At 47.3% G+C, this 11,695-nt stretch overlaps 1 protein-coding gene across 2 annotated transcripts; it reads left to right on the forward strand.

Annotated features, from left to right (window-relative positions):
• Positions 1–1,578: 1,578 nt before the first annotated feature.
• On the forward strand, positions 1,579–11,622 carry C18H12orf43 (chromosome 18 C12orf43 homolog). 2 transcript variants are annotated; one of them, XM_020179049.2, is made up of 6 exons: positions 1,579–1,755; positions 5,284–5,326; positions 5,505–5,603; positions 9,509–9,582; positions 10,112–10,202; positions 10,671–11,622. In XM_020179049.2, the coding sequence occupies exons 1-6, from the start codon at positions 1,611–1,613 to the stop codon at positions 11,023–11,025; spliced, it is 807 nt and encodes a 268-aa protein (XP_020034638.1). In that variant the 5' UTR covers positions 1,579–1,610; the 3' UTR covers positions 11,026–11,622. The 2 variants fall into 2 exon arrangements, with proteins under 2 accessions (XP_020034638.1, XP_020034639.1); XM_020179050.2 differs by having other exon boundaries at positions 10,674–11,622.
• The last annotated feature ends 73 nt before the right edge of the window (positions 11,623–11,695 follow it).

Consider the following 11,695-nt stretch of genomic DNA (forward strand, 5'->3'; position numbering starts at 1 on the left):
GGCCTGTGGCAAGGCAGAACATGATGGCAGCATGTGCTGGACCCAAGCTGCTCACCTTATGGTGGCAGGAAAGCAAAGAGAGGAAATGGCAATGGTTTTGGTTTTTGGTATTGTTTTGGCAGTACTGGGGTACTCAGTGCCTCACACTTGCTAGGCAGACGCTCTACCACTTGGCCAACATCCTCTTCAAGGGCATGGCTCTCCCCATCCTACCCCCCCCCACCTCCAGTGACCTCCTTCCAGCTAGTGCCCACCTCCTAAAATTCCCACATCCCAATAGCACCACCAGCTGGGGACAAAGCCTTTAACACATGAGTCCTTGGGGGTACATTCCAGATCCAGCTATAATAACAAGTAAAAGTCATTTTATCCTTCACTGCTGCAAGGATTCTAATTTATCATTCTTGGGTTAGTCCTAGGAATCAGTATTTTTTTTTTTAGTTCCCTAAATGTTTCCATATGCTGGTAGGTGTTAGGTAGACGCTGATGGGAAGGCCAAATTGAAGCCAAACAACAAAGCAAGCAGGCTTTAAGCAGGCTTTATTGAGAGTGCGCTCTCAGGGGAGGTTCACCATCCCCAAAGAGCAGGGCCAGAGAAGTCGCGCTGGAGAAATGGCAGCCCAGTTTTTATATCCTGGGTGAAGTCAAGAGCTTAAGGTATTATGGGACATCGGGATAGGTCGAGGTTTGGTGGGGAGGGGCTCGGGGTAATATGGGTCAGGACCCATTGCCTGCCAGCAGGAGTTGCCATAGTAATCATGAAGGGAAGGAGGGGATGGAGTGGAAAGTGAGCAGAGTCCCTGATCACCATGGGGTGGCTGCCCACCAGCCAAACAGTAGGGTTACAGGCTAAACTGTGCATCTGACTGACTTTAAGACATGCCTCGCACACGTCACATACAAATCACAGGGAGAGCAGGTTACAATGCAGGTTTTCTGATCCCTCAGGTTTGTGGTGGAGTCCAACATTCTGAGTTTCTAAGCGTTACTTGCCGCTGGTTCATGGACTACACACTGAGTAGTGAGGCCCTAGGCTATTAGAAGACCTACAGATTACCTGGTTCCAATCTAATAAGAGATTCTTATTTAGTAAGGTTTTTTTTTTTTTTTTTGTGAAACCCCCAAAGTCCACAGTTTGAGGACAAGCTCCTTAAGGTGTTTCTGGCCCCTTCAGCTTACTTTGGAAATTGCTTGAATAAATCAATAATGCGTGAACTACATCAGATCAAAATCTGAACTAAGCAAGGTGGGTTATATGTCACCATCCCAATTTGATCAAATTCGTTTTTCCTTTTAAAAAAAAAAAATCTGGACTAATCCTGGTTCTGTCACAAGCTCCTTGTGCGATTCCCTTCCCCTCTGTAGTTTTTACTTTCCTTATCAAAAAAAAAAAAAAACAAGAGGGAGAGATTTGAGAAGTTGATTTCTTAGACCCTACTAGCGCTCACGTTTGAGGACTACATCTGCCCTCCAGGACGGTTTACGACCAGCGGCCATCAATGTAAGAACTACAATTCCCATAATGTCCTGCACCTTCGTCACGCTCACGTGGGTCATGTGGGAGGGTCAGCAATGGAAGCGTTCTCCACAATCCTTTGCGGTAGCCCAAGATGGCGGCGCCCAGCGGCGCCATGAGCGATTCGGAAAGTAGTAGCAGCAGCAGCGATGGGGAGGAGTTGGCGCGATGCCGCGAGGCAGCGATGCCGGCCTGGGGCTTGGAGCAGCACCCACGAGGAGCAGAGAAACCAAGAGCCGGTAAGGGGCTGTGTTCGGTGAGGCAGTCCGAAGGACATGGGTTTCACCCCTGGAATGGATGTATGGTGTGGAGGGTGTCGCTGGGACAGGACTTGCTCCCCCTCCCCCACCGCCTCGGAGCGCTCCAGTCTCTGAGTGGGGATCAGATTCAAAGCGAGGGCAGGTACAGCAGAAGGGTGGTTCCATTGGCCCAGTGGAGGCAACTGAGACTCGTAAAATGTCTCTTCATTTTGCTTTCTTCTGTCTATCCTTACTGCCGCACTCTGGGAAGGCCACCACCTTTTTGAGATGACTGCGGCACCCCCACCCCACCCTCCCTCCGGATTCTCTCATCCACCTTTCCTGTCTTCAGCACATTTTCCCGCCCTGAGGTACCTGAGGAGCAGAGTCCAACGCATAGCTATGACCGTGACTCCCTAGCGCCGTGAGAATAAATCCGAAACCCGTCAACATAGGGGTACTTAATCCTGGTTAGAAAATAGTGGGTCCTCGAAACTGGAATGGAAAAAATATTACACCTTTACTTTCATTAACCCCTAGCCGAGGAAGGTGCTGTCCAGCAGGCTTCCAGTGCACTTGCTTCTGCTTTCACACAATGGATTCCCATGTGCCTGTGTTAAGAGACTTGAACTAGTAACATAGCTTCTAGGAACCTCAATTTCCTTATCTGTAAAATGCCTGACTTCTCACACATGAACAAGCTGAGCAGTGGCATGCAAGGTCCCAGCTTTATAACTCATTGTTTTGTGACATCATAAATCCCCTGCTGATCAGATAAGCATCACTGAGATAAGTGCTGTTGTTTACTGGGCATTTCCTGTGTGCCGGGCAATGCTAGACATTTGGACGTTCTTGAATGACACTAACAAGATCACCATCACAATTTGAGATCTCACTGTGTGGCTTTGTTCTACACACTTTGTATTTGTTGGCTGATTTAATCTTTCCAACACCACCACAAAGAGGGTGTGATTAGCCCCATTTTACAGGTGAAAAAGCTGATGCTTGGAAAGGTGTAGTATGTTGGCCAAGGTTATCCAGCTCATAAGGGGCAGAACCAGCTATAAATCAGTCCCTGCTGTTAAGTTGCTGTTACACCACTCCCTGCAACAAGTGTCTCTTGTGGACAGAACTCCCACCCTTTGTTCCATGGCCTTGTAGAAATGTGGATCACTATTTTATTAGTGTAGTCTCTAGATACAGCTTGTGATGAGGAGCTGATCTACCCAGACCTTCAACTCACTTAAATTTTAAGGCAACATATACTTTCATTCATTTGTGCAACATTTATTTCAAACCAAGGCACTGTGCAGGAGCTGGGATACAAAAATAAGAAGTTGACATTGTAATTTTCAAATCCAGGGAGGAGATGAACACACAAACAAAGTGTCAATAACACTAACTCTGGAAGGGTGGTAGTTTTATCCCCATCTTATAAGTAAAAAGAACAAAAGGCTGAAGGTCACACAGCTTGTTGGTGGCAGAGCCAGCACTCAACTGAGCTGGCTTTCTCTGGAGTCTATACTGGTTGTGTTCTAAGACCTCACCATTGCTCTGTGGTCAGGACAGGAGATGTTCTTCCTCCTGTGACAGTGTGCTCCAGAAAAAAACACCAGTTCTTAAAGATATTTGTCTTCCACATAGCCACCTCCAGGAGCATAAGGCACTTGCTTGTCTCTGTTATCCTGCAGAGCACATCAACATAGACCACAGTTTACCAGGATACAGACGCAATGTGAATGCATGATGGCACAAACACAGCAGTGTCCCCTGGAATTGTTTAATACTTCATGCCCTGCATTAGACCCAGAGTTACCAAGTGTCCGTTCTGTTCAGTTGGTCCCTTAAAGATACAAGCGCAAGGGCCATGCACAGTGGCTCACACCTAAAATCCCAAGCATGTTGCTCTGGAAGTAGAGACAGGAGGATCACGGCTCAAGGCCAGCCTGAGCAAAAAGTTAGTGAGATCCTATCTCAAAAAAAAAAAGCCAGGCGTGGGGGTGTGTGCCTATAATCCCAACTACTCAGGAAACAGGTAGGAGAATCACAGCCCATGGCAAAAATGAAACCCTGACCAAAAACCAAACTAAAAACTAAAGGAGGACTGAGGGTGTAGCTCCAATGATAGAGCATGAAGCCCTGAGTTCAATCCCCAGTACCACCAAAAAAAAAAAAAAAAAAACCACAAGCCCATTTTGTACCATTATCCAAGTCAGAAACCTCAGAGCAGCCTCTCGTCTGACTCCCACACCCTGCATGCAGACCATCCTGTGGACACCATCTTCAAACTGCCTGTACCAGAGTTCTCAGTCATATCAGCTCACTCCTTCTATTTGTCATATCCACTCTGGTCTTGCTCCACACAGCATCCAGAGACATTTTATGAAAACCTAAGTCAGTTTCTGTCCCTCCTCTGTACAGAATCCTTCAGTGGGTCCTCTTTCTCAAAGCCAAGGTCCTTGCACTGGCCTTCATGGTGCTTTGGTGATCTGGCCTCCATGAGTTCTGCATCTCTACTGCAACACCATCTCCAGCTGGATCTCAAACCCCAGACAGATTCCTGCCTCGGGGCCTTTGCACATATTCTTCCCTTACAATCCTGCCTCGGGGCCTTTGCACATATTCTTCCCTTTACCTGGAAGGGGCTCTCCTAGGTATCCACTTGACTCACTCCCTCACCTCTTAATTCTCTGTTCTGTTGTTATCTTATCAGCCCACCTTTATTTAAGGGTGTCCCACCCAGCACTCCCCGCCTCTCTCCTCTGCTTTGTTTTGGGGTTTTCCATAAATTTATTATCTAATTTTATATTTTGTTTAATGTGTGCTTGTCATCTGTCTCAACCAACTCCATAAGCTCCATGAAGATAGGGGTACTTGTCTAAGTCATCAGCAGCTAGACACCTGGCTATTAACAGGCATCAGGTATTGGGTTGAATAAAAGACAACCAGAATGGGGATCCTCAGTGTTTTGGCTTGAAAAATGTGATCTCTCTTCTCTCATAGCACTTAGCACACAGCCAGATACATAATAAGTACTCAATAAATTATGCAGTGATGCCAGGCGCCAGTGACTCACACCTGTAATCCTTGCTACTCAGAAGGCAGACATAAGGAAGATCGCAGTTCAAAGCCAGCCTGGGCAAATTGTTCGCTAGACCCTATCATGAAAAAATCCTTCACAAAAAAGGGCTGGTGGAGTGGCCAAGATGTAGGCCCTGAGTTCAAATCCCAGTACCGCAAAAAAAAGTAAATTATGCAGTGAAATTACTTAGACTTGCCTGTTCAGCATGATGGTTAACAGGGGACTCTAGAGCCAGGTGACCTGGGTCATCTTCCCAACTCTGTTAAATTAGTTCTTAGACTCTGGCCAAGTCAGTTTGTCTCCTTCAGTTTCTGTCTTCTGCAAAATGGAAATAATGGCCACCCCCTCTAAAGGGGCTTTGGAGAAGATTCCCTGAGCTATATATGTAAATCACTTAAAATAGTGCCTGGCACACAACAGATGTTTTGTTGTTGCTTCCTCCATAGATGCTACAGGAAACCAGCTGCCACCGTCTCAGCCGAGCCTCAGGTACTGTGAGCTTTGGGTAGAAGCTTCATATATTCATTCAACAAATACAGATCACATGTGTCCCAGATGTTAGATTAGACTCTGGGATATCAGAGGAAATGAGACACATAGTCCCTGCCCTTGTGGGGGTGCAGCTTCTGAGCTTGCAGGAGGTGAGGTGCTTTACTGTGTGTTGTAGGCTGAAGGTAGACGAGCATGACCAAGATGGCAATGAGCTTCAGACCACCCCTGAGTTCCGAGCCCATGTAGCCAAGAAGCTGAGAGCCCTGCTGGACAGGTAAGCAAAAGCACATTCATCCTTCCAGAGCCACCCCCCGCACCCTACAGAAGGAACTCAGGAAGTAGAATCCAATATTAACCACACCCAAGACCTGGACAAGGTCAGATCTGTAGGGAAAGGAATTAGCAGTGTTTCTGTTCCTTCTTTTTCTGCTAGGATTGATGATGAGGAACAAATATGGATCCATCTGAACGTACTCAGAGTTTTTGATGTAGATGATAGCTTCTCTCCCAGAACGGTCCTTATCAGAAGACCCAAATTCTGTCACTGGAGAAGCTTTTGCTTCTAGATTCTGGAATAGAACAGTCATGCAAAATGGATGAATCTGTCTCCCTGGCAACCATGATTTAGACAATCAAAAGACACTAAGACTATTTGACCTTAGCTTAGGTCTTGGGGTAAGGATGACCTTAGAGTCCCGGGTCAAAGTTATGGCCCTGTGTGCTGGATCTGGGAGCAGCAGCGCTGTGTAAGGTAGAAGCTAACCTTTGTCTCACAGGCAAAATGTGATCCACTGTGAACGCAGAAACACCAGATGAGGCTTCCCTTCTGACCTTGGAAAAGTGGGTGCTCACTTGAAGAAGAAGATTGAGGTTGTCTTCTGCTCTCATAATACAAACAGCAGGGGTGCACACTTGTTGGGAGCTCTCAGCATCTAAGTGGGCGTGTGGCATGTCCCTTCAGTGCATCATGTGCAACACATCACAAAGCCCTACCCAGTGACCCTGCCTTCTGCTACCAGGAGAGTAAGAGGAGCCACAAGACGCAAGAGCTCATTCCCAGCACAAGAGGGCAAGGAAGAATGGAACCTGTCGTTCTGGGCTGCTCTCTGTGTGCCAGGCACTGTCAGTTCTCTGCCTTCCATTCCCAGTGCAGGTCAAGAGCACAGTCTGAAAGGACTGGCTTAGGAATGCCAGCCTACACTTTGGGAAGGCTCATTTGTCCTTTTTGATACTTGCTTCAAATGGAAGGACCTTGACCACAAATCCTCATCTCTCTCACAGCCTGCTAGGGCTCTGCCAATCACCTGGATCATTCTTAAAGTCACCACCAAGACTGTTCCTTGTGTTAGTCCATTCGGGCTGCTGTAATGAAATATGATAAACTGAGTAGCTTAGAAAAAACAGATTTGTTTTTCTCATGTTTTGGAGACAGAAGTCCAAGATGGGGGCACCTGCAGACTTACTGTCTGAGGCCCTCTTTCATAGATGCCACCTTCCCACAGTGTCCCTACGTGGTGAGTCTCGAGAGAGAGTTTCTCTCAAGCTTCTTTTACAAAGGCACAAGTCCCATTTATGAAGGCTCCACCCCCATGATCTAATTACCTTCCAAAGGCCTCACCTCCTAATAACATCACCTTGGGGATTAGATTTCAACATACGACTTTTGGGGGACACAAACATTCAGACCTTAGTACTAGCCTAAAGCATGGGGTCCCAACAGCAGAAAAGTTTGAGAAGCACTGCAATCTGTTTATGTTCGTGTGTACTTGGAGGTTGAGAGTCATAATTGTGTATCTACCATTCCGAGAATTTGTGGTAAAGAGATCTATATGACTTTGTTTGGACCAGCATTTTCCAGACTCATTTAACCACAGTGCCTTTACTTCACAGAAGACCAACCAACATACAGTGGAACACATTCCAGAATGAGCTGGTTTAGATCCATTCCTGACTGGCAGAACCCTAGCAGATTATGAAAGGGAAATGAAACCACAGCCCTTCCACTTGAAGTAAATATCAAAGAACAAATGTAGACTGTAGATTAACTGTTCTTCTGAGACAGAATGTTGTTGGACCAGAACCCATCAACCCAAATCCCCTAATCATTCATGCCAGTCCCCACCTCAAGAAAGTGGTACAGGGGTTTAAGAAGGCTAGGTGTGTCACAGCCCATGGGAGCATTCTTTGTGACTGTTGACTTTGGAGTGACCAAGCCTGCTTGGCATTACAGTAAGCCACCACAGATGTTTCCCAAGTGGAAATCCAGCAGAACTCTGGTCACCCATGGCCAAAATATTCCCTGCAATGTTTTCCTGTTTCTGTCTAAGAGACTTAAATGATAATTCATTTGGTCCCTGTGTTGGATCAGGTGTCTAAACCAGGCACTGTAGTCATTTTCAGCCAGGGACTTTTGTCACGGGAGCTGTTCTTTGCGTCATAGGATGTTTGGCAACATCCCTGTCATCTGTGCAAAACTTGTTAGTAGCCCAGTTGTGACAACATAAATGTCTCCAGACGTTACCAAGTGCGCCTTGAAACCCACACCAATCTGTTACATCAGGTCAGAGACTGGTGCCGGGATGGCATCATCTCCTGTCTCGCCCCAGATTCTTTTCCTAAGCAGGGCTTTGGGGTTGCCTGGGCCAATGGTAGGGAAAGCACCGAAAGCACTGCTGGTTTGCTGCAAGGACGTTGATTTTGTTTTGTTGTTGCTTTGCCATTCTGGGGTTTGAACTCAGGGCCTCACACTTGCTAGGCAAGTGCCCCACCCCACTAGCCCTTTTGCTTTTAGCTTATTTTTCAGATAGGCTTAACTTTGCCCAAGCTGCCTTAAACCATGATCCTCCTGTCTCTGCCTCCCAAGTAAACTGAGATTACAGGTGTGAGGGCACTGCTAAAAGGAGTGTTGCTCTGTGCAGCACACAGTGCCTTCTCAGCATTCAGCAGAAATGGGCTTCCTAGAGAGCTATGGTTTATCTTCCTGTTAGAGGCTCTGTGAAGTTTGTTGCTTATCTTGATAACATTCATCATCACAGCCACCATTTACTGAGCACCTGCTGTTGGCCAGGCTCTGTGCTAAGTGCTTAATATCCATTCTCATTTAATCCTTGTGTCAACCCGAAGAGGTAGGGACTGTCGTCATTCCCAGTGTACAGATTAGTAACAGAGACTCAGTGAAGTGAATTCATTTGCTAAAGGGACACAGTAAGTGACAAAGCCAGGATTCAAACCCAGGACTCTGAAGTTTAAATAAGGTCAACGGATTATATCTATTTCAGTTTTCTGGTTATGATACTGTACTATAGTTATTCATGATATTTGGAGTCTCTTTTTTTTTTTTTTTTTTTTTTTTTGTGGTACTGGGGTTTGAACTCAGGGCCTACATCTTGAGCCACTCCACCAGCCCTTTTTTTTTGATGGGGTTTTTCGAGATTGGGTCTCATGAACTATTTGCCCAAGCTGGCTTCAAACCACAATGCTCCTGATATCTGCCTCCTAAGTAGCTAGGATTTACAGGCATGAGCCCCCAGCACCTGGTCTCTTTATGTTATTTCTTATAGCTTCTGTCAATGTACAATATCCCAAATTTTTTAAAAATTAAAATCGGAGGAAGATTTTAAGTTCAAGGCTAACCTAGGCTACATAGCAAGACCTTGTCTCAAAAAAACAATAGGAAAAAAAAAAAATAGTGAGTCTTCCCTGTTCTAGAAGCTGGCCTCAGAACCACTTCTCTAGGGTCATGATTCCCTTGCTTGCTGTCCTAGAAAAATCTTTATCAGAAGACCCAAATTCTGTCACTGGAGAAGCCTTTGCTTCTACATAGTAGAGCTGAATGGATGCCATTTCACTAACAAGAGGACTGCCTGATCACACTTCTGACACTTTTGCCCCACCACCACCATTTTGTGTCTGCCCCATTTGCAGTTGCATTCCTTTTGTTGTACTATATCTGCAAAGTTCTTCAACTCTACCTAGAATAAAGTGGAGTCTACGCATATGAAGCAGTACTGTTTAGTGGGGAGGGGCTGTTGAGCGTGTTATGGCTAGAGCCATTAATTAGCCTTCTTACCAGGCCAGTCTTGTATTTAAGATCATATGCCCCAGTGCCTCCACTTAAAAGAAAACTAATTTGTGTTACCCAGAATCTCATCCTAAGTCAGCCTACTCCTCTCCCTTTAGCTCCATTACCATCTCAGAAGTAGTGAAGGAGCCAAGGAAAGAGGAGGAGCGAGACATGGCCTCGGAGGATGATGGTGAGTGGCTATACTGCTAATAACAGCTGAGTGTCTGGAGTATCTGGAGCCAGCAGTCCAGTTGGGACATCTTTTCTTTCATCTGTCAACCCTTGCCGAGAGACAGGAGTGCACCCCCATTCACAGATGAGAGAACTGAGGCTCTGAGAGTCCAAGTCACTTTCCTGCAGTAACCTGCAGGAGGCCTGTAGCTCCACAGCCTCCCAGTCCAACTCTGTCAGGCCTCCACTGAACTCTACAGCTTCTTGGGAGGCTGCCTTCGGTAGAAGGCTCAATTGCTAACTTCTACAAGCCACTGGGGCTTGCTGCCCTGATGTGGCAGCGAGCGCCCTTGAGCCCTCCCCACACTCCACCTCCATCAGGGGCTAAGTAGACCTCTCCTCGCATAGGCCTCGGTTTGCAGTCACACAACAGTAATGCCTAGGCTTCTGCCGCTGGACCAGAGCTCTTTGAGGGTGGAAGCGGGCAGCCTAGCATCTGGGTTGGAAAAGTGGCTTCGCCCACGCTGACTCTACCCTGTAAATCTTAGGCTTCCGCCTCTTCTTCACATCCATCCCCGGAGGTCCTGAGGAGGAAACGCCTCCCCAACCCCACCAAAAGCGACGGCCCTCCAGCTCCAGGTATGGAGCTCACCCTCTCCTCACATCCCCTCCTTTTTGCTTCTCTTCAGTTTTAGCTGGTCCACACAGATCCCAACTGCGTTCAGACCAAAGAAAGGGTCAGTTCAGGTCACTGGAGAAGTAGTGTACCCAGAGGGAGGGCTGGGAGGGCTTTTGGGAGCGGGGTAGGGCTAGATCTTCACTGCTTTTTGAGCACCCATCTACCTCCTGAGACATCCCTGTGAGGCCTGGGTTCTGTTAAGATCCCCATTTTATAGATGAAGATACTGAGGGTCAGAGAAGTTAAATCACTCAGTGAGGTCACGCAGCTGGTGAGCAGAGAAGCTGGTCTTAGAATGTAGGTCTGCCTCATTCCTGAACCTAAGTGCTCTTAACTGCCTGCTTCATGGCTTAGATGGAGGGAGGGCATCAAGAGGCAGCCTTGAAACCATCCTCACTGCATCTAACATGACCACCCTCCCTTTGCAGCAGCGAGGACAGTGACGAGGAATGGCAGCGGTGCCGGGAGGCAGCTGTGTCAGCTTCTGACATTCTCCAGGAGTCAGCCATCCATGTGCCTGTCAAGGTGGAAAAGGAGGCCAAGAAGAAGAAAAGGAAGTTGAAAAAGAAAGCCAAGACAGTGGCTGACCTTGACTTGGCCATAGCCACTACCCCCACTAGCAAGGCCACAGTCCAGAAGCAGGACAAGGAGTCAGGCAGGATCAATGGGGACCAGGTTTCACTTGGGACCAAAAAGAAGAAAAGGAAAAAAAAGGCCAAGAACGCCAGTGAGGCTTCCCCATGCTCACCAGCAAAGAGTGCAGCAGCCATGCCTACAAACTGACCCCAGACTGTGGGCACCGGGCCCTACCAGTTCAAAGGCAAGGTACCCATGGGGACAAAGCATTTCCAAGCCCCGCCTCCCTCCACGTTCAAGCACCTGGCTGGCAAGTCCACACAAAGAAGTGGCTGTAGGCTGAGCAAGGCCTGCCTCACTGGGTTCCATGAGCCAGGAAGACCTGTGGTTTGAGGACATTCCATGGCCCCAGGAAGGGTCTTCCAGATACTCAAGACTAAAGGCCAAGTGGTAAAGCTATCTCCCAACACTGTCTGAGGTAAGCAAGTACAGGGAGACCTCCCTCCCCTACCTTCTCTGCCTGGTGTGGGAAACAGTCTTTAGGAAAGGAGGGAAAGGGTCCCCAAGATGCTGAGGGCCAGAAAAACTTCTGCACTTCTCCCCCTAGGCCATCTGGACTTGATAAAGCATTGCCTGGGAAAAGAGAGATTTCCCACACACAAACCCCAGTTTTTTGGAATTTTCTTTCTCCACATTTGTGAATGTGCTGTGCACAATAATGTCTCTGAGTCAATTAACTTATCAAAAATAAATTGTCAGAGGGCTGGGATGTAGCTCAGTGGTAGAGCACATCCTTAAAATGCACGAGGCCCTGGGTTCCATCCATAGCACCAGAGAAGGAAAAAAGGGAAGAAAATTGTCGAGTGACCCAAAACTG

This window comes from Castor canadensis, chromosome 18 (assembly GCF_047511655.1).
Source record: "Castor canadensis chromosome 18, mCasCan1.hap1v2, whole genome shotgun sequence".
In the NCBI taxonomy this organism is placed as follows: Eukaryota; Metazoa; Chordata; class Mammalia; order Rodentia; family Castoridae; genus Castor; species Castor canadensis.